This window comes from Podarcis cretensis (assembly GCF_951804945.1).
Source record: "Podarcis cretensis genome assembly, chromosome: 11".
NCBI classification, from domain to species: domain Eukaryota; kingdom Metazoa; phylum Chordata; class Lepidosauria; order Squamata; family Lacertidae; genus Podarcis; species Podarcis cretensis.
In genome coordinates, this window is record NC_137180.1 from 47,657,551 (window position 1) to 47,678,951 (window position 21,401).

At 40.0% G+C, this 21,401-nt stretch overlaps 1 protein-coding gene across 2 annotated transcripts in view; it reads left to right on the forward strand.

Annotated features, from left to right (window-relative positions):
- RICTOR (RPTOR independent companion of MTOR complex 2) overlaps positions 1–21,401 on the forward strand; it is a 62,611-nt gene that overhangs the window by 13,991 nt on the left and 27,219 nt on the right. For both annotated transcript variants that reach the window (XM_079994670.1, XM_079994671.1), the window contains exons 4-19: positions 463–527; positions 2,802–2,933; positions 3,693–3,756; positions 6,895–7,021; positions 7,417–7,586; positions 8,348–8,415; positions 8,800–8,867; positions 10,764–10,846; positions 11,784–11,871; positions 14,534–14,624; positions 14,730–14,796; positions 14,910–14,990; positions 16,738–16,838; positions 19,871–20,033; positions 20,376–20,477; positions 20,569–20,615. In XM_079994670.1, coding sequence (XP_079850796.1) covers positions 463–527; positions 2,802–2,933; positions 3,693–3,756; positions 6,895–7,021; positions 7,417–7,586; positions 8,348–8,415; positions 8,800–8,867; positions 10,764–10,846; positions 11,784–11,871; positions 14,534–14,624; positions 14,730–14,796; positions 14,910–14,990; positions 16,738–16,838; positions 19,871–20,033; positions 20,376–20,477; positions 20,569–20,615 — 1,517 coding nt within the window. The remainder of the gene's footprint in view (positions 1–462; positions 528–2,801; positions 2,934–3,692; positions 3,757–6,894; positions 7,022–7,416; positions 7,587–8,347; positions 8,416–8,799; positions 8,868–10,763; positions 10,847–11,783; positions 11,872–14,533; positions 14,625–14,729; positions 14,797–14,909; positions 14,991–16,737; positions 16,839–19,870; positions 20,034–20,375; positions 20,478–20,568; positions 20,616–21,401) is intronic.

Here is a 21,401-nt window from a genome sequence, read left to right on the forward strand (position 1 = left end):
GTGACCTGCTTATCTGTGTTTTTAACAGCTGAATCATATAAAGCAATCTTTATCCCCTTGCCAGCATATATTTATAGATGTATAAACTAACGTGGCAGCAGTGAATTTGCACTTTTGCAAATGTCGAGAGTAGCAGAGGTTGACTCCATGCACTTCAAAATGAATAGTGCCGCAGAATTAGATTGGACAAAGATGTGAAACTATTGTCATGAAACTAATTTCAGTCATTTGAATTACCAGTATATTTTATTTAAAGTACTTATTTGTTTTTTTAAAAATAAAGGTTTCCTAAAATGCAATAAGATCATAACACATCTTTCTCTTTCGGCAATACCTTGAAAAGAATTGCTTAGTTTGGTTATAACACCAGAAAGAGATTTGAGTAGCTGTGGATAAAAGTGTGTTTGACTTGTTACAGAACTCCTTACCCTGCCAGTTGACATACACATTTCTTACTTGCAGCTTCTTTGTAATGCTGGTCATACTGAAGAAAAGCTAGGTTTTACTTATGAAAACATCATCATATGGTAAGTCTCTCTCTTTTTATTTTGGAGCATTATTTGGACCATTCATGAATGATAAGCTAGTGTTTCTGTGACTGTTGTTTCAATTGTAAGCTAAACAGCATTTTGGGTGCCAATGTGTTGAGGTCATGATACAGATTGTTCTGAGTATGTGGCAGGTGCTCTATCCATTGCAGAGTTCTTGATTCTGATAATGCATTAGAAGCTGAAGACCAGAAACATCTCAGCCATGATCAGTTCTTGTGTTGGAGAAAGGAGGTACTAGTCTAGGCTCTGTGCCCCTTTTGTCATTTCTTGTCCCTTAACTTCTACCCAGTAGCATTTTTTCTACGCAGTCTTTGGTCATAGGGATGACCTGTAGAAATGCTTAGTGTGAGCCTGGTAGCTTGTCTCAGATGGCACAGGCTGCTGTTTGCCAGGTTTTCTATTGAGTCCAGCGCGTAGAAAATCTGTGAGCAATTTATCAACTGAAAAGTCTGATTTTACAAAGTTAGCTAAAGACCTGCAGGATTTCATAAAACTATTGCATTGAAATTGTGTTAAAGTAATATGCTTAATATTTTATAAGCACAAATATGAAAGGTGTTTTTTTGTAGTGGTAGGGGAAAATGTCTGTAAAAATCTCTTACCCAGTGAAGAATCTTGATATTCACAATACTATGTTGTTCTCTGTTAAGTTTGTGTATCAGAAAATATTATTTATTTTACTATTAGCATGGGCAGCAGTCCACATCTCATTTACTGCTAAATTCAGTAGAACTTGATCAGAATAACTCTGCTCCATTAAAATCAGTGAGAATTTAGCACTTGTTGTCTATAGCAGTTAAGTGGTATACAGTTGTACCTTGGTTCTCGAATGCCTTGTGACTCAAATGTTTTGGCTCCCGAACACTGCAAACCTGGAAGTAAGTGTTCTAGTTTGCGAACTTTTTTGGGAAGCCAAACATCCAACGCAGCTTCTGATTGAGTGCAGGAAGCTCCTGCAGCCAATTAGAAGCCACACCTTGGTTTTTGAACGTTTTTGGAAGTCAAATGGACTTCCGGAATGGATGCCATTCAAGAACCAAGGTATGACTGTATTGTAAACAAATATAGTGATGTATTACTTTCATGGGCAATGAAACCACCCAAAAGGTTATGGATCACTTCTGTGTGATCAACTTCCTGTTACCAATCACTACTTCAAATCTGAGTGCAGAATTTTTTTTTTTATTTTTTTTTGGGGGGGTTGTAGACTTGAAGTGTAATCTGATATTTAAAACAAGATGTGACATTGCAGCACCTTGTGATAATTCTTGCGATAATTCCTAATATTTTAGCAATTATTTAATTTCTACTTTAGGTAAGGAAGTGGCTAGTGGACTGGATCCAGATCCTACCCTACCTTTAATTATAATTTTTAAAAAGTGCAAATGAATCCAGACAAGAGAAACTAGACCTCCTATCTAATTATTGGTATTAAAGAATCATTACATAAACAGATTGCTAGAGCTATTATCTGTCTTTGAACTTCTCAACTAAAAATCCAGTTAATGTGTGCCAGCCGTAGAAAGAATGGATTCCACAGTCAAAGGGCCTAAGGCAGATAATTCCCTGAAATAGCTACAGAGGTAAGCAAAAACAGTCTGTCACTAAGCAGTGTGATCAGAATAGCTTCCCTAACCCTGAAAGTGGTGAACAATTGGCCTCTGTTTGTGCAAGCGGGACCATCCAGCTGAGCTTTTGAGACGCATAAGCTCTTTAGCACTGATTTTTTTTTAACCAAAGAACCAAAGCACTGATTTTTTTTTAACCAAAGAACAGGAAGTATTGGGCCACACACATTCCACACACCCTAGCCCAAATAATGACATCACAGGCTGAGATGGTAAGTATTGTTTAATATTCTCTCCACTGTTGGTTGGATTTTACAAATTGGCATTGGTGGGAGCGTCCGGCCAGCTTTGAAGTGGAAACCAAATTACTTATTACTAAGCTGTTGAAAACTTGGTGTTCACAATTGTGTAACTATTTAAAATGAGGACATGCTCTTCATGGAAACAGGCAGTCTTAACTTACTTTCATTATTAATATTGTTTTCAGCAAGGAGAAGAAAATGCGAAGCAGTGGAGAGTTTTGCTTACATCTTGGGTGTTAAAATGTCTAACATGAATAGCTGCGTACTTAAGCATGGATCTGTTCCTGTCTCGCAGAAAGGAAGAGGGAGTCTGTTTTTAGCAAAAGGGACACACTTAATTATTTAAAGCCTGAGTGATTTTCTTATCATTTGCATCATAGTTTGCGATTAGCTTTACTGAATGAAGCAAAAGAGGTGCGAGCGGCAGGGCTGCGAGCCCTTCGATACCTTATCCGAGACTCCAGTATTCTGCAGAAGGTGTTAAAATTAAAAGTGGATTACTTGATAGCCAGGTAATAATAAATTGATACTGTATTTGAAATCTTTTTCCTGATTTGGATAATGAATCACCGTTTATATGACTCTTTGAACCTTTTCGTTTGAGCAGATCGCAACCTGTTACATTTAATAGATGCCTGCTTTGAGTGACGTGAAACAATAAGAGTTGTATGCAGCAGCGTCATTCAGCTGATGGTCAGGCTTTCTTTGATGGAATGAGGAGAGAAGAAATATTTAGCAGTTCCCCGCCCACCCTGCAGCCTCCTGTGTCTCCCTGCATTGTTCTGGAGGGCTCCCCAGCTCTCTGGAACAGTTTTAGGAGGGGCAAGGGGCTTTAAGGTGAAGACGGAACCACTGAAAATTATTTTACTCCCTGTTCACTGATAGAGGCCTCACCACTACCTGAGTGACGCTGCTGGTTACAATCCCAAATGCACAACTTTTCAAAATAAACTTATTTTGAAATTGGAAATGGGAGAAACACGACTAATCTCTAAATATTGATTGCATAGCCTGGTTTTATTGAAAGGCTAAAAATATATTGTTACATTGGGTTTAGCTAGTTGCAAAGAATTGTAAATTGAAGGGCTTTGGTGCAAGTGACTGTCTGGACTGTTTTGCACCAGTCATCTGAAGAACTTGAACCTTGCCGCTATATGTTCTAAAGTAAAAAACAAATATATCTGGGGAATGCACGGCTGTTTTAAAATGCACTACATTCTGCCACCTTGAACCCTAATTAAAGTATTTCCTCCTCATTTTTATGCTTTTAGGTGCATTGACATACAGCAGAGCAATGAAGTAGAAAGGACACAAGCACTTCGTTTAGTCAGGAAGGTATGGTCGGTAACAATAGTATAGTGCAATTTTCCACTGAATAACCCAAAACCAAATTGTGTATGACTGTGGAAGAAGCAGTGTTGGAAACACCGTGTTGCTATAATGTGTGAAATGGCTGGAGTATTGCAACTGTGTTGCAAATAGAGTTGTAAAAGTAGAAACAGAGTGTACAAATGCAACAGCTAGTTAGTATCCATAAGTTCCATGAAGACTGCCTGTGAGTAGGGCAGTTTACTGTCTCTTCTTCCCACTGTTGTATAGCCCAGTATGCTTTCCCATACAGGTAAGCCCTCGCTCTATAAGACGCACCAGACCACAAGTTTTTGGAGGAGGAAAACAAGAAAAAATATATTCTGAATCTCAGAAGCCAGAACAGCAAGTGGGATCGCTGCACAGTTCAAGCAGCAATCCCTCTTGCTGTTCTGGTTTCTGGGATAGCTGCGCAGCCTGTGTTCGCTCCATAAGACGCACACATATTTCCCCTTTTTAGGAGGGAAAAAGTAGTCTTATAGAGCAAAAAATACGGTACATTCAAAACTACTTTTGTCAGTTCGATTTCCTTTTCACACTCAGTTACTGCAGTTATGTATTGAGCTACTAGCAGGTATTTTATCAGATAATAAGTTGTAAATTTGAACCTATAAGCCAAATCACTTAAAAATATTTCATAAGATGGAATTTTATTTCTACTATAGTTTTAGCATGCCAAATGATAAACTAATAAGCAATCTTCCTTTTTCAATTGTGTAATACAGACAAAATTTGTTAGTAAAAGAACCCAAGCTACGATAAAAAAGGCGGACATTCAGGAAAAAAAAGGCGGACATTCAGCCCTTGTATATCAAAGGGGAACGGGTGGAGAGGGTGGCGGAATTCAGGTTTTTGGGAGTGACTATCGATCAGGGCATGACTTGGAGCGCAAATACCACTGCTCTGGTGAAGAAGGCCCAGCAGAGAATTTATTTCCTCAGACTTTTAAAGAAGAACAATCTGAGTGAGAGACTGCTGGTGTCCTTCTACCGAGGCTCCATAGAGAGCATTCTCACATACTGTATTTGTGCCTGGTTCTCCAGTTGTACAGCTAGGAAGAGGAAGGTGCTCCAGAAGGTCATAACCACAGCCCAAAGGATTATTGGTCATCCTCTCCCATCTTTGGAAGAACTGTACGGTTCCCGTTGTCTTAGGAAAGCAAACAACATCCTGCAGGATGCATCTCACCCGGGATACAGTCTGTTTGCACTACTGCCTTCTGGCAGGAGATATAGAAACATCAAGTCAAGGACAAATAGACTGAAAAATAGTTTCTATCCAAGAGCTGTGGCCTTTTTAAATGCTGTAACTCGATAGTGTGACCTGGGAGTTTGATGGGTGTGGGTGTGGGTGTGGCTGGAATGTGGTTTGTTTGGTTGTTGTTGTTGTTTTGCTTTTGTTGTTTTTAAGGGATGGCATCCAATTTCGTTGCACTTGTGCAATGTTGCACTTGTGCAATGACAATAAAGAATCTATCTATCTATCTATCTATCTATAAGTGGTCACTTGTTTGTACTTTCCTGCCACCCATGACGAACATAAGTTTGTTCGCGCCTTCAATGCAAGAACATAAGTTCTTGTATTTGTGAAAGAGATTGCTACTCTATTTCTAGTGTAATGGTATAAAATACAAATTAATTAAATGAAAATTTATCTTGTTGGTGGGAGAAGGGTGTAACTTTTCCTTTGAAGTCTAGTCTGAAGGAGCTTCCTGTTACATGGTATCAGATGATGATTTACAAAGCAAGAGTTTCTCAAAAATATTGTAAATCTTTCATTGTTGAAAGACAACTTGCAAATAAAGCAGATTCCTCCCTCCCATCCTGTCTTAAATAGGAAAGGAAGAAATTTGATGAGTTCCTATAAGTAGACTATATAAAGGGCCACATAGTCCATTGCATCAGAGTAGCTGTTCCAACATTTTCCATAGTAACTGGAAATTTCTTTGCTAGAGCAAAGCCAATATACATGTCTTACAACAGGCATAGGCAAACTCAGCTCTCCAGGTGTTTTGAAACTACAATTCCCATCATCCCTGACCACTGGTCCTATTAGCTATGGATGATGGGAGTTGTAGTCCCAAAACATCTGGAGGGCTGAGTTTGCCTATGCCTGTCTTATAATAACTTTTCCCTAATTTAGAAAGGTGGGAAAACGGTGATTGGAGTATACAGTGCTCAGCCTCTTCCTCTTTTCAGACAGTTATTTTTGTAATGTATATTCTACTCCACCTTCCTCCAAAAGGTTCTTGTTTTTCTTTTGGGGAACTTCCCACATTACTTTTGAAAAGTATTGTAGGGTCCTGAGACCTATGCCGATGTTGTATTTGAGGGGGAGAAACACCGTGTGGTGGTGAATCATGCTTGCCCTGACTCGCATCTCGTACGCTTGCTGATGCACTTGAATGATTCATGCACTTGAATGGGGTTGTATAGGAGGCCACACATGTAGGTCTAATGGGTGCAATCTTGATATTCTGTTTTCGTAGTGTATAAATTACATGGATTAGGCTTTTGCACATTGTGCTGTATGTGTGGAGGCCCTGATGCAAACATGACATCCATTGTGCAGATGTCATGCGGAGGCAGTATGGATCTGCATGATCCCTCCCAAATACAATGGCTGCATAGGGGTATGGAGACCCTGGAATTATTTGCCTTTCTAAGAAAATGCATGAGCCCTGCACTGCTGTTTCGTTTCCAGCTTTGCCCCACAATTTATCTGCTGTGAACACAGAAGGGGCCATTCTTGGTGAACACCATTTAGCCTTGCATTAGAAACAGCTTCTTGAGTGCATATCTGCTACTCCCTAGTTAAATTGAACCAGAAGGCCCTGAAGAGAAATCTGCATGGTCGTGCAGTAGATCCTTTATCTTAGTATGGCTTCTAACCTTTCATAGTACATAGCCATCTTTATGTATTTGTCGAAGAAACTGTTTAAAAAGAATGTGGAAGCAAAAGAGTAGAATACTGAGCCCAAACGTGCAGGTGGGAGAAAGAGTTTGATACGAACATATAGCAGAACCATTAGTGTTGTTCTGTAATCCTACTGTAATGTTGCAGTGACAAACCCATCTCTCCATTTCTTTTTGCATTTCTTTGCAGATGATCACTGTGAATGCGTCATTATTTCCTAGTTCGGTTACCAATTCCTTGATAGCTGTTGGAAACGACGGCCTTCAGGAGAGGGACAGGATGGTTCGAGCATGTATTGCAATTATCTGTGAACTAGGTAAGAAAGTTGAAAAGTGTTATAGTTTTGTTGCATATTTTAATTGTGGACATTTATATTTCAGTGTTTTAATGGGTTTGTTTTATTGTGTGCTTTAAGTATGGTGTATTTTTAATTATTTTGAATTTTAATAATGTTGTACAATTGGTTTCTATCTTTTATAAATGGATTAGAAGCCTATTTTGGCATTAATTGGTAAATAAGTAATTAAGGATTCCCCCCCCCCCCCGAGTATCCAAGAAAATTAATTTACAATGTATTTTGACTTTAAACAAAAATGGTTTTAAGCTGAAATCTGAACATTTTCTTGATATGAAGCTTAACATTAACATAGAAATAAGATTAGATGAGAAATACAGTTAATTGGATCAGTTAGTATCTTTCTCTTCTTTCAGCAATTCAGAATCCAGAAGTAGTTGCACTTCGAGGTGGTCTAAGTACCATTTTGAAAAATGTGATTGACTGCCAGTTAAGCCGTATAAATGAAGCTCTTATAACGACCGTCTTACATCTTCTCAATCATCCAAAGACTCGACAGTATGTGCGTGCAGATGTAGAATTAGAGGTAGGAACTTCCTTTTCTTATACAGTCTTAGTGTATCAACACTTGGGTTGCATTCCAAACCCCACTTAACTGGGATTAAGCCCCACTGAATTCAGTAGGACTTACTGAACAGACATGCTGTGGGTTGTTGCCTCAATCCGGTGATCTGTATTATATCCATATTTTCTTTTTAAACACACCCTTAAGAATAAGCCCTCGATTGGCAGTACTTTCTGCCAGGTCTGTCGACAAGTACAGTGGTACCTCGGGTTACATATGCTTCAGGTTACATGTGCTTCAGGTTACAGACTCCGCTAACCCAGAAATAGTACCTCAGGTTAAGAACTTTGCTTCAGGATAAGAACAGAAATCATGCTCCAGCGGAACGGCAGCAGCAGGAGGCCCCATTAGTTAAAGTGGTGCTCCGGGTTAAGAACAGTTTCAGGTTAAGAACAGACCTGCAGAATGAATTAAGTACTTAACCCGAGGTACCACTGTAAAAGTTGCAAACATGCAAAAAGATGCTGCATATATTCTTTTTCAGAAGGTAAGAAATAATAGGTCGTTCTAATTGGATGTCTTCACTTTACTCTGCTTCATAGATAATTTTGCTGGCTGTATCTTTGTTAAGGTCAGAAGCGAATTCTATTTTCTATATCACTTAAGATAGAACTACTTATGTTGGAATAGATAGTATTTTTTCAACATTTAAACGGTGGATAATAATAAAGAATGTATGGTGATAATGGGAATGACTCCAAACTTTTGTTTCCTTACTGCAGCGGATATTAGCGCCCTACACAGACTTTCACTACAGGCACAATCCAGATACTGCAGAAGGACAGCAGAAGTAAGTACAGTCTCCATTAGCTGCTACTTGATAACACTGATATTCAAGTACTTGGAACTTTCTATCCTGGATGAGGGCTTTTGCAAGCCATTCTCTGACTTTTGAGGGCACACTTTCATGAGTGGCACTATTCCCTGCCCCTCCAGTACTGAGCACTCCATGTACCATTAAGCCATCTGTCCCATGCATGGCAATTTTCATTTTGACAATCCTCAGTAGAGAAAATGGGGGGGGGGACCCATAATTTTCATATTGTATTTTTACCATACCATATCGTATTCTTACCATACAATTGTCACAAATCAGAGATACCAATTTGAGTGTTTAATAAACATTACTCAGTTTAACATGGATATTTATTCTCAATATTGTTTTTTATGGCAGGGAGGACCGAGAAGCACGGCTGTCTGCTAGTAAAATGGGAATTGTTGCAGCATTTCGATCGTGGGCAGGTAAGAACTTGGTTTAACCTTTAGAATGATGGCATACTTGGAGTGTAGAAAAAAGGTATATGTTATTGGGTGTGTGGGTATGTATATGTGTGTGTGTGTGTGTGTGTGTGTACACACACACACACACACACACACACACAATGCATGCGCACACTCTTGTGTGCCTCACATGAAAATGGGTGGTTGACAATATTGGGAGACCTGCTTTTCGGGGACCACATTTGTGAAGAGTGGCCGCAATTGTTCTGAACAACCATTTCAAATAGATGCAACAAGAGGTGAAGTTTGAGAACTGATTGGCAAATTAAAAATGAATGAATTATCTGGTCAGAACGCACGTACCCAAGATTTCTTTTTAAAAATCAAATGTGGTAATTGGAGCTCTTTTAACTGTCAATGATTTAAAAATGTGCATCCTGCCTGAGCTCAATTAAGTTATCAGTGCAGCTTGCAGTGAAATAAACATATTTAGGTCAATTTTAAAATAAAACAGCTGCAATTGCAAAGTTGAATCAACCAATACTGAATTGGGAGAAAAAGTAACAAACACAGCCGATACAATAAAACCACTTCAGCTAACATTTAAAAGGCCTATGAAAATAGATATTCCGGGGGGGGGGGGGGGAGAGAGAGAGAGAGAGATTGAAAAGGCCATTTAGACACTAGACAAGCCTCCCCAAAGAGAACGTTTCATAGATAGGGCACCACGATGGAAAAGTCATCTGCATTGGTAAGCACATGACTAATCCCAGAAGGCTGTGGAGTTTGGAAAAGGGTTTTCATCTGTTTTAGTGCATGAGCCAGTATTTGGGGAAGCAGACAGTATATGCAACTTGCTGCTGAAATTGGCCTTCTTATCACTGGATTGAAAGACAGTCAGTGTATTGCGACTTTTAAAAAAGATTCAGGAGGAGCTAGCATTACTAAACATATACAGAAGAAAAAATACTGCTGAGGAAGAACAAGTATCGGAATCAGTGCTATCTTGTTGATCTTTTAGAACTAAAACATGACAAAGTAGCTGTTAAAATATGAGCAAAATAAATTGTAGCAAGGGCATTAACAGGAAGGTTTTCGCAGCAACACAAAGCCATCAGGGAGGGTTTGTGTGAGATGAATTCTAGGGAGAGAATTCCACAACCCAGAGGTAGCCTTAAAAAAGCCTCTCGTTCCTGACAAACACAACTCTGAAATTGTCTGGACACAGAAGATAACTTCTTTAGAAGTGCTGATGGGAGGCTAAAGCTTTGTCGTTGGCAAAAAGACAAAAACAAAGGGAGATGTGGTGGAGGTTTATAAAGTACTTCACCTCACGGCTGTGCAGTTCATTGCCATAAGATGTGGTTGTGACCATTATCTTAGGTGGCTTTGGAAAAGAGTTAGGTGCATTCATGGAAGTTCTAGGTCTATCAACAACTATTAGCCATGATATCCAAATGTTGTTTCTGTGTTCAGAGGCAGTGAACCCCTGAATACCAGGGGCTGGGAATTGAACATTGTCCTGCTTGGAAGCTATCATCTGGCTGCGCTCTTGAGAACAGGGTGTTTGAGTAGAGAAGCTCCTTATTTGAACCTGCAGGATTCTTAAGTTTCAATAATTATCTAGTATGATTCCCATTTTTTGGTAGCATCACTATGGGCAAGATATTATTTTATTTTATTTTATTTCGTTGCTTCCTGGCAAAGCGAATCTGTTGCTCTGTTTGAGCTATATTATGATGATGACTCCATGATAAAAGAAACACAATTTGTTCATGGTCCTAGAAATCCTGTGAAGTTTATGCTATGTTATTTTTAGACCAACTGTCCGTTGTTCAGCCTGTGGCAGAAGTTTCCCACTGGGTGTTTGCACATGAGTTTGCCATCATGTAATTATGCATTTTATTTTGTTTTTAGGCATTATTAGTTTATGCAAGCCTGGAAATTCCGGGATCCAGTCTCTCATTGGAGTGCTGTGTATACCTAATATGGAAATAAGGGTATGTGTTTGATTTCTACAAGATGGATTCCGAGGGCTTGTATGCTTGCTCTTTTTGTGTAGACAGATGTACAAATTCTGTTTTCTCAGAAATCGCTCTGTGTGTATATATCTGTATTATTGGAGGTTGTGCACACATTGGCCCTCTAACTCCATGGCATGGCTGGAAGTAACTGTGGCTGGAAGTATCACAAAGCTACTAATGTTCCAGTGCAGTCCTCAGAGGCTACAGAACCTCTCTCAAGAATGAGCAGAGTTGGGGAGCTGTAAGTTGAGGAAGACAGTCACTTGGAAATAAGGGCAGGAGAGTTGGGATTAATCCTTCTTGGCTGCCTGAAGCTACAGTGTTGGAGCAGAGAGGGTAGGGTCTCTGACACAAGGAGAGTGACAGATGACTATGGGTCAGATCTCTCTGAAGTGGCATCATCTGACCCAAATAATCATGAAATGAGAGCACGAGATAGGTTCTAGAGCAAGACAATTAACAAACAAAACCAGTTGAGGGTTTTTTATACTGTTGGGATAACAGCTGGAAGCGTAAAGAGTGAATCTATATATACCCCTTAGTCATCTCATATTATTTGTATTGTGTTCACTAGGCATCTGTGACTTGCAACAAGCCTTATTGCTCACTACAAGATATTAAATGCTAAAACTGTATGAATGAGCAATGTTATTTTATTATGGTCATGCTTCCAAAAGGCAGAAGCTTAGGATGTGTCTGTAATGTTAAATTATTTTTGACAAGCTGTTGAATGCAACTCATGCTATGGAAGACTATTTTGCTTATTCCTCCTGTGCCCTCTGTGCCACTATGGGAAGAGGAGTGGACAGCTGTAGGGGAAAATGGTATCAGCAAAAGTCACCCCTCACACCCCAGTGCAAATTCATTAAATTTCTACTGGTTTTTAAAATTCTGTTCCTTTTTATGTTTATAGCGAGGACTGCTTGAAGTTCTTTATGATATATTTCGCCTTCCTCTTCCTATCGTGACAGAAGAATTTATAGAAGCACTTCTCAGTGTAGGTTAGTATTGAACTTGAGTGTTACTCTTCATTCATTGGGAAAGCTTATCAAGTCCATTCCTGTAATGGCTTCTGCACACTAGAGTCCTGCAGCTCATTGCAGGACTTAGTCATGGGTACCTTACTTTAGAATTGCAGTAACCAGAAGCTTCTTCTTCGTCTAAACAGCAGAAATATGTTTGCCACTTAGCAACAAGGATTTTTGTCAAATCTCTGATGGAATACCCTTTCTCAGCACGGGTCTGGCAACACTAAATGCTTAACTTATAGTTGAAGCCTGAGTGGCTTCTGAAACACCCCCATGCTCTTCCAGATAAAAGGCAGTGCTAATCCAGATGATCTCAGTGATGGAGCTGGATTAAATGTGCTCAGGTAGTCCTTAAAAGTATCTGGGATCCAGGTTGTTCAGTCAACACAACCTTAAACAGTTGCACAGGCTGCCATATGCTACAAGTTTTAGCAGAGGTGCTACATGCTGTCAGAGAGCTGCCCCCATCAGCAGTCTAGCTGTTGCTTTCCTCACTTTCTGGAGCTTCTGCACCAGACCCACGAGCAGCCCCACATTGAGCACATTGCAGTAATCCAGCTTCAAGTTTGCCACTGCATTGGCCAGGCTATCCTAATCCATATACAGTGGTACCTCGGGTTACATACGCTTCAGGTTACATATGCTTCAGGTTACAGACTCCGCTAACCCAGAAATAGTGCTTCAGGTTAAGAACTTTGCTTCAGGATGAGAACAGAAATCATGCTCCGGCGGCATGGCAGCAGTAGGAGGCCCCATTAGCTAAAGTGATGCTTCAGGTTAAGAACAGTTTCAGGTTAAGTATGGACCTCCGGAACGAATTAAGTACTTAACCGAGGTAGCACTGTTCAGTTGTAGCTGGCATGCCAGATAAAGCTTATAAAAGACACTCGTAAGCACATATGTCTGATGTCTGATGTCTGATGATAATGGTGTATCCAGGAGTACCCCCAGGCTGGGTACCTGCTCCTTCAGAGGGAGTACCATTCAGAACAGGCAGTTGACCTATCTTATGGAGCAATCCTACTCACTGAGCCTCCATCTTCCCATGTCTCCCAGCCAGTTTATTGTTCCTCAGCCAGTCCACAATTGCATTCAGGCACTGGTTCTGGGCTTAAACAACTACTGCTGATGCAGGTGTTGTGGAGAAATAGAGCCGTGTGTCATCAGCATATTGATGACCTTGTGCTCCAGATCTTCTACTGACAGCTTCATGTAGATGTCATCCATAGCATATTGTGGACTCCCTCTATCGATGAAGATTCCACTTCCAGGTTTAGTTATCAGAAAATTTAAAGTTAAAGAGGGTTTAACTTCCTTGCAAGGTTCCTCATGATTTCTCCCTGCAAGTATGCTTTATCAGCCTGGCCATCTCCTCGACACCAACAGGCTTCTTTTACATTGTGACTGTTCTGTTGTTGCTTTTTGTGCATCTGCAGGTCATGTGTACACATGAACAATTCGGCGGTAGCTGGCAAACGAGGGAAAAAGGGATGCCATAAAGCCAAGCAGCAGCTTGAAGTGCTTGCTGATTAATTCATCTGCTGCTTGGCCTTCATGGCATCCCTTTCCCCCCTCTCCATTAATGATTCCTGCAGTGTGCCCTTGAACATATGAAGTGCAGATGGTGCAAACAGCAGAGAAAAATAAGAGCATAAACAATAGTATAATGAAGTTAAATAAGAGGTGGCAAGGGGCAGTGGTGCAGACAGATGCTAAGCTTTTGGTTTGCAACGAGGCTGAATGTGTCATGCCTCTGTCCCCACTTTTGCTCTGATATGCTCAGGCAGTTCCCACACTTCCCTGCACCACCTTTCCACTCTTATGAAGATGTACTGCTAAGATCTGGGCTTTTTCTGGGTATTTCACTAGACCCCCTTTATTCCTGCCGCCACCACAGATGCTATTTATCTGAATACTTACCCCTAATGTAGCCAAGAATGAGGCATGTGGTGTAATGAAACTAATTTGTTAAACATAAATAAAAAGGTTTCAACATGACTTGCGTACATAAACATACTGCTTCAGTTTTCTTGCATTTACAAGAATGGCTGTTATAAGGTGGTTCCTATACAGTAAGCCTGCAACATGTGTGCATTCAGCATTTCACGCGTGGTAAAATTAAAGGGGAAAAAATGGAAAGGGGGCAGGGCTAGAAGGGATGTAAGAAATCCACATCATTCCTCATATACATGGTCTCTCATCAGGGATGTTGCATTAACAGAGAACCTTTCAGGTTTCTTCCAACTCTCTGGTTCTGAAACCTGAAACATGTAAAGTTTTATTAAGGTGTGGGAAAAGTACATTTTACTTGCCTTTAGAATAGGTCCACCTTGTGTACTTTCATATGTCACTGACTTGTATGTCTTTCTGAGATAAATGTGAGACTATTAGTGCCTACTGTAATTTAAACCTGATACCATTTATTATGTGATTAACTAAATGGTAGCTTATGTGTATTTATGTAGCTATAAAGCACACACACTAGCATAGAAATCAAGAGGAACAAGCGGGAGACAAGGAGAGCAAAATAATAATACCAAATCAAAATGAAAGGTGACTAGGGATTATGGTACTGACATACTTCATTGCTCTTGTTAATTAAACTCAGAATTTTCACTCGATGGCTTTCTTGTAGATCCAAGCAGGTTTCAAGATAGTTGGAGACTTTCTGATGGTTTTGTAGCTGCAGAAGCTAAAGTTATATTACCTCACCGAGCCAGATCAAGGTATTTTGTTATCAAAAGCATTAATGCCATTTCTGCCTGCTTCACTTAGATAATATGAAAGAGAACATGAAGCTGATCTCTATTTTCTTTTGCACATTTATCTAGGCCTGACCTCATGGACAACTACTTGGCGCTGGTTCTCTCTGCTTTCATTAGAAATGGACTCTTAGAAGTACGTTCAGACTTTCATTTAAATGACAATTAATTAACTCTGTTGTAGTAGGTTCTGGGCAAAGCAGAACAGTGAGATGGTTACAATAGAGTTTCACTTCTTACTTACTCCAGGGTCTAGTTGAAGTAATCACAAGCAGCGATGACCATGTATCCGTCAGAGCAACAATCTTACTTGGGGAACTTTTGCATATGGTAAGGAAGACTTTGTTTCATGTACTGATGGTTAAATTCTTTACTTTGGGAATCTTCCAAGGATGGAAGAAAACAAAATAATTTTAAAAGGAATATTTTACTTAAGGAAGAAGGTATCGTTACCCAATACAAAGAATACTCTGGTTCCCTGAAAGTGTGTCCTTGCCCCAGTAAAAGATGCAGTAGGTTATAAAAAGGTCATAGGATCGTAGAATTGTAGAGTTGGAAGGTACCCCGAGGGTCATCTAGTCCAACCCCCTTAAATGCAGGAATATCAACTAGATCATACATGACAGATGGTCACCCAACCTTTGCTTAAAAACCTCCAATGAAGGAGAGTCCACCACTTATCATGGGAGTCTGTTCCACTGTCAACAAGTTCTTACTGTGAGAAAATTATTTCATCTCCTTTCTTTTAACTTGAATCCATTTGTTTGGGTCCTATCCTCCAGAGCAGGAGAAAACAAGCTTTCTCTGTCCTTTAGATATCTGAAGATGGCTATCATATCTCCCCTGAGTCTCCTCTTTAACAGACTAAACGTACCCAACTCCCTCCACTGTTCCTCATAAGGCTTGGTTTTCAGACCCTTGATCATCTTGGTTGCCCTCCTCTGCACACATTTCAGCTTGTCAATATCCTCCTTGTGTTGCCTAGAACTGGACACAGTACTCCAGCTGTGATCTGACCAAGGCAGAATAGAGTGGTTCTGTGACTTTTCTTGATTGGAACACTATACTTCTGTTGTTGCAGCCTAGAATAACATTAGCTTCTTTTGCTGCTGCATCACACCGTTGACCCGTGTGAAGCTTGTAGTCTACTAAAACCCCTAGATCCTTTTCACAAGTACTGCTAGCAATCCAGGTGTTCCCCATCTTAAATTTGTGCAGCTGGATCTTTCAGTTCCTTCCTGCTGCTACGATTCAAAACCCTTCTGCCTTGCTGAGAACTACCAGAAGGACTAGGGACTGTGTAAGCATGTCTCCTGCCCAGTCAAGTTTCCTGTAGACTTGTCTCAGCTATGGAAACTCGGCTAGTTCACTGATGGATCCTCGCTTTCTTCAGTGCATTACTGGCCATCTCTGGATGGCTATTTAATGCTAGCTCAAGAGAGCACAGTCAACTCTCATATTGGTTTACAAGCTCCATGTTCATCATTCATTATTTCTGCAGGTTGTTAATTTTGTACTTTTAGAATTAAGAGCCCCAGCTATAAAAGTCATTCTCCAGAAAAGCAGCTGAGTTAGTCTTTTGCTGCAAAAACAAGACTCTAAAGATTAATATTTTTTATAGCATAAGCTATAATAAATAGCTGACATTCAACTTCATTAGATGCATGAATCCACTGCTTGTTGGCTCCTTTAATGCGGTTTGCTAACTGATAATATCTCAAGGAAGTGGGTTTTCCAAGAGAATTGTTAGAAATCTTGTCTAAGCCTGCAACATAAACAAGCAGTTAGCAAATGCTTTTTCTACAGTTGTCAAATTCAGTTGTTTGGAACAAACTTAGTTGGTCTCTAAGGTGCTACTGGACAATCTTTTTAGTTTTTTAATTTATGTCAAGTTCAGTATTTACTTTAAAAAAATCTGTATTAGCTTAATTGTATCTGAAGTGGAAAGAGAAGGGGAAAGCGATTTCCTTTTGGCGGAGTTCTCTTTGTATACCATTGAAGTTAAATAGGTATTCATTGGGTGGGACCTGGGCTGTATCTGAAAATGAAAATCTGTGATGTTTCTTCTCTCTTTCAGGCAAACACCATTCTTCCTCATTGTCATAGCCATCACTTACACTGCTTACCAACTTTAATGAACATGGCAGCTTCTTTTGACATCGCAAAGGAGAAGAGACAGTAAGCATACATTTTAGTAACCTGCTGAAGTTACCCTAAATTGGCATATCCAATTCAGTATAGCTGCACTTCTTCTTCCGGTTTTCTAAATGGGTGGCTTTAGTGATTTTATATATTTGAAATTAAAAGCCATATTATCCAAAGAATACAGAGCAGTGGGCATGATAGTAAAAGCATTTATCAATGGGTACCATGTCTGAAAGGCTTTCAAGATAATAAAAAAAACCCCAGCAGAAACAGGACGAAGAGCAGGAAGAAACAAAAGCCATGAAAACAAGGACACAAGTTTCTCTTCTTCTTTTGGCTAATAAACTAAGCTATCTAATATGTACATCGTATGTACACAAAGTCCACCTTCCATACAGTGGAGAAATTAAGAATTTTTCTTCACCCTGTATTACAGATAATTAATCTCATTGACCTAGTTTACATGTAATGCAAAGCCAAGCCATTTAGGTTCCTGGAGTGAAGATTGCAGCCAATGACCTCCTCCCCCAGTTTGCTGCTGCTGTGCTACCCAGGGCTAAGCCATGGAACTAAGCCATGGTTTGGTGCTCCAGATGAACCACAAGCTATAATCAGGGGTAGTATTCAATTAATTCAAAGTAGGTGCATTGAAAGTAATGGCATGGTCAGTTTAGGTCCATTCATTTCAGTGGGTCTAAGTAAAAGTTAGTTGGGTACAACCCCAGGGTTTGTCCGTGGTTTACTGCTTGTGGTACAGGGGAGACAGTCCACAAGCCCACATTTGGATGTAATGCTTAGGTTGAGAGGAGCACTGCAGCCATATTCTACACTTTGGGATCCTGCACATTTGTTCATTTGCGCTAAGCCATGGTTTAGCTTTGCATGACGTGCTCTCTGGGCCAGTGATTTGTGCCCAGTGTTACATGCACAGACTTCTGTCGCGGAGCAGATTTGAGGGGACATATAGGTTGCTGAAAAGGAGAGGAAGGGGAAGTTTTGTTCCAAAAGAGCAAGTCCATTCCTTGTGTATGGGCAGTTTTGGATTTGACCCATGGTCTTCCTTACCAAGTGTGTTGACCTAGGCTTGGAAACAAACAAGCAAACTTCCCAGAAAAATCAACAGTTAGCAGGTATCTGAAGAATTCAGGAATTCAGGCTGCAATGCCTGTATCACTAGAGGAGCTCTACCATTGATTTCCAAATTAGGATTTTACCCAAAATTACAGTGGTGCCCCGCAAGATGAACGCCTCGCAAGACGGAAAACCCGCTAGACGAAAGGGTTTTCCGTTTTGGAGGCGCTTCGCAAAACGAATTTCCCTATGGGCTTGCTTCGCAAGACGAAAATGTCTTGCGAGTTCCTGCGGGGTTTTTTCCCTCCCCCCCCCTTTTCCTAAGCCGCTAAGCCGCTTAACAGCTGATCCGCTAAAAGCCGCTAAACCGCTAATCGCGCTAATCCGCTAAGCTGTCAATGGGCTTGCTTCGCAAGACGAAAAAACTGCTATACGAAGAGCCTCACGGAACGGATTAATTTCATCTTGCGAGGCACCACTGTACTAGCTGACAAATTTACTCAGGGATTTTGCTTCCTGTAAAACCTGAATATTTGTCTTGCCAAAACAGCTCTTGATTAAGACAGATTGTGCTTGTTTAAAATGAAAACAATAAGCACGGCTTTCTAGTTTTCTTGTTCTGAAGTTTTTATTTGTTTTCAAGTGTGTTAATATTTCTGTTTGGACTTTATGTGCAAGTCCTCAGAAACTCAGTACAGTTTATAATATGTTCTGTGAAGCAACGTCCTGTACCCGCCAAAATTACAAGCCATTCACAAATTTTATTGGACACCCTACACAAAAACCATTCATGCAATGAGTGATTATGCCAGCAGCACTGGTTCAGTAAATTCGTAAGCCCTTTGGTATCTTTATTTCCTTTTAAATATATATATATAGAGAGAGAGAGAGAGGAAGAATTGTGATTCATAGTGTAAGAGAGATTTTGATATATTCAAGACTATTTAATCTGGTGTTTTTTATCATCTTTACCACTCATTTACATCTTCATAAGTTTTTCCCATTTAAATATATGTACTGAGAAAATACCTATTAGGAATCTATTGCAGTGTTCATGTAATTGATTTAAATGTTTCCCCAGTTGACCCCATTTTTAAAAAAACATTTTCTTCATCAATACAAAAAAGAACTACTGCCACCTGACATGGTTACATAAAATCACCTTAAACCGTGGCCTAATCAATCTGTACCAAATTATAACTGATTTGGAACAATTGTAAAAAGAACAATTGAATGAATAGTTATTCTGACAAGTATCAGGTAACGTCTTGTAAAATACAAATTGCATGAGAAAGCTCATTTTATCATATACCTTGGGGTGTGGGGGTGGAATCCCAAATCTGTATGTAACAGAATGTTCAGAGTGTAATCACTATTTAATCCAGTTAATAATCTGATTTCAACTGTTTTTCCCCATTGAAATAAAGGTTGCATCTTGCTCAGATCAGTAGCAAACCTCTCAGTGGTTTTCATGGTTCTAAGTTATCTCTAGTCAGGTTCCAATTCTAAATTTTCCTCCTTCTTAAAGCCTGTGATCACGAACCAAGAAATGGAGTGATTACGCTTTAATGAATGAGTTGTGGTTTGTTCCAGAATGCCTGTGATAAACTTTTACAGTAACCGTTTAAGTAGTCAAATGGAATGTTTTCCTGTCCTAATTTAAAATTGGGAGTGCTCCTAAAAGGAACAAATTTAGGCTCAGTTTATATCTGCCTCAGATTAGTTTCTGTAAAAGGTCATCTCTGTCCAAGGTTGAGGCTTGGTCATGCAACCAGGAGCATACTGGCTCCTGGATGCCTTCCCACCATTCTTCCTGTAGCTGTGACAGGCAGATGCAAAGTGTGGGGCTGTGTTGTTCAGGCCATTGTTAGACTTTGAAGCCATCTTCTAGTCCCTGGGAAATGCAGTTTAACTATATTTCACATCCTTTCGGATCCTTATTAAAGGCAGTAATCTTATAGAAAATTTTGACTGTCAACTTTCCCCCTTGGTAGACGGGCCAGCGCTGCACTAAATTGTCTAAAACGCTTTCATGAAATGAAGAAACGAGGACCGAAACCTTATAGCCTTCATCTAGATCACATTGTTCAGAAAGCCATGTCAACACATCAGCGAAGGGATCAGTATCGTGTGCAGAAAGACATCTTTATTCTAAAGGTAGCTATTTTACTGCAATGTCTGTGATCCCCCCCTTTTTTTGTAAACAGCAAATAATCTTTATTGATTTAAGCTGAATTTTCACAATAAGAGTTGCTAGGAATTGCGAGTTTAAATGAAAACCTTTCATGGGGGGATAGGGTGGGGAAACTGTTGCACTAGAAATCTGACATGGCTTCTGAGTGCAGAGAGAGAGAAAACGTGGGCATACATTTTGGTGGTGGTCTGTCTACAGTTCAATATATTTGAATAATCTGCAAACTTGTATATTACTTTCTAATGTCGATGCAAGTGTTGCAGCAGTTTGAACTTTGATTTCTCTTCTTCCTTCTGCTATTCAAGGATACTGATGAAGCACTGTTAATTAATCTAAGAGACAGCCAAGTTCTTCATCACAAAGAGAATCTTGAGTGGAATTGGAATCTGATAGGGACCATACTAAAGGTAAGCTGTTAAATGGCTCCCTAATTAACGTCTGAGGATTAAATTGAAATGAAAGGAAGTGGTCTTACAAAACTCTCTATCTATTTTGCAGTGGCCAAATATCAGCGTAAAGTTCAACAAAGATGAACAGTGGAACAGGTATTGATATTTACTAATGGAGGGCAGTTGCATTCTGCCTTGGCAGCTTGCTTTTCCTCCTACAACTGCTTCTGGGTGTTCTTGACACTTGCAAATTGTGGGGCACATTGTCTGTACAGTCGTATCTTGGAAGTCGAACAGAATCCATTCTGGAAGTCTGTTCAGCTTCCGAAACGTTCGGAAACCAAAGCGTGGCTTCTGATTGGCTGCAGGAAGCCGCAGAACCCGTGTCGGATGTTTGGGTTCCAAAAGAAAGTTTGAAAACCGGAACACTCACTTCCGGGTTTCGATTGTTCGGGGGCCAATTTGTTCTGGAGCCAAGGCATTTGAGATCCAAGGTACGACTGTACTTAAGACTAGGACTCTCAGTCTCCTAGGTCTTAGTCCGACACTCTAACCACTACATCACACTGGCTTCTATTTGCTGTGTGTGCTTTTTCAAAGGTGAACTCATTCATTATTTGCTTTATGTTTTTTACCATCACTTGCTAAGAAGTGTGACACATTTCCTGAAAAGGTGCTTGCATTTCTGTCTTTTCCCCAGTTACAGTTTTGAATAACCTGGCCTTTTGTGTGTTATGAATTAGAAAAGGCAATTCACTGAATTGAATTAACTCTCTTGGGGAAAAAGGACAGGGATGCTGATCTTGAGTTTCCCCTGCCTAATTGAGTAAGAGGGATGGTTACAAAGAATATGACCTTTCTCCTGATGGCACCCTATTTATTGACTGTCTCAGCAAGAGTTGCTTCCCTGACACCAGTTTTTTTCTTTTAAGCACCAGGTCA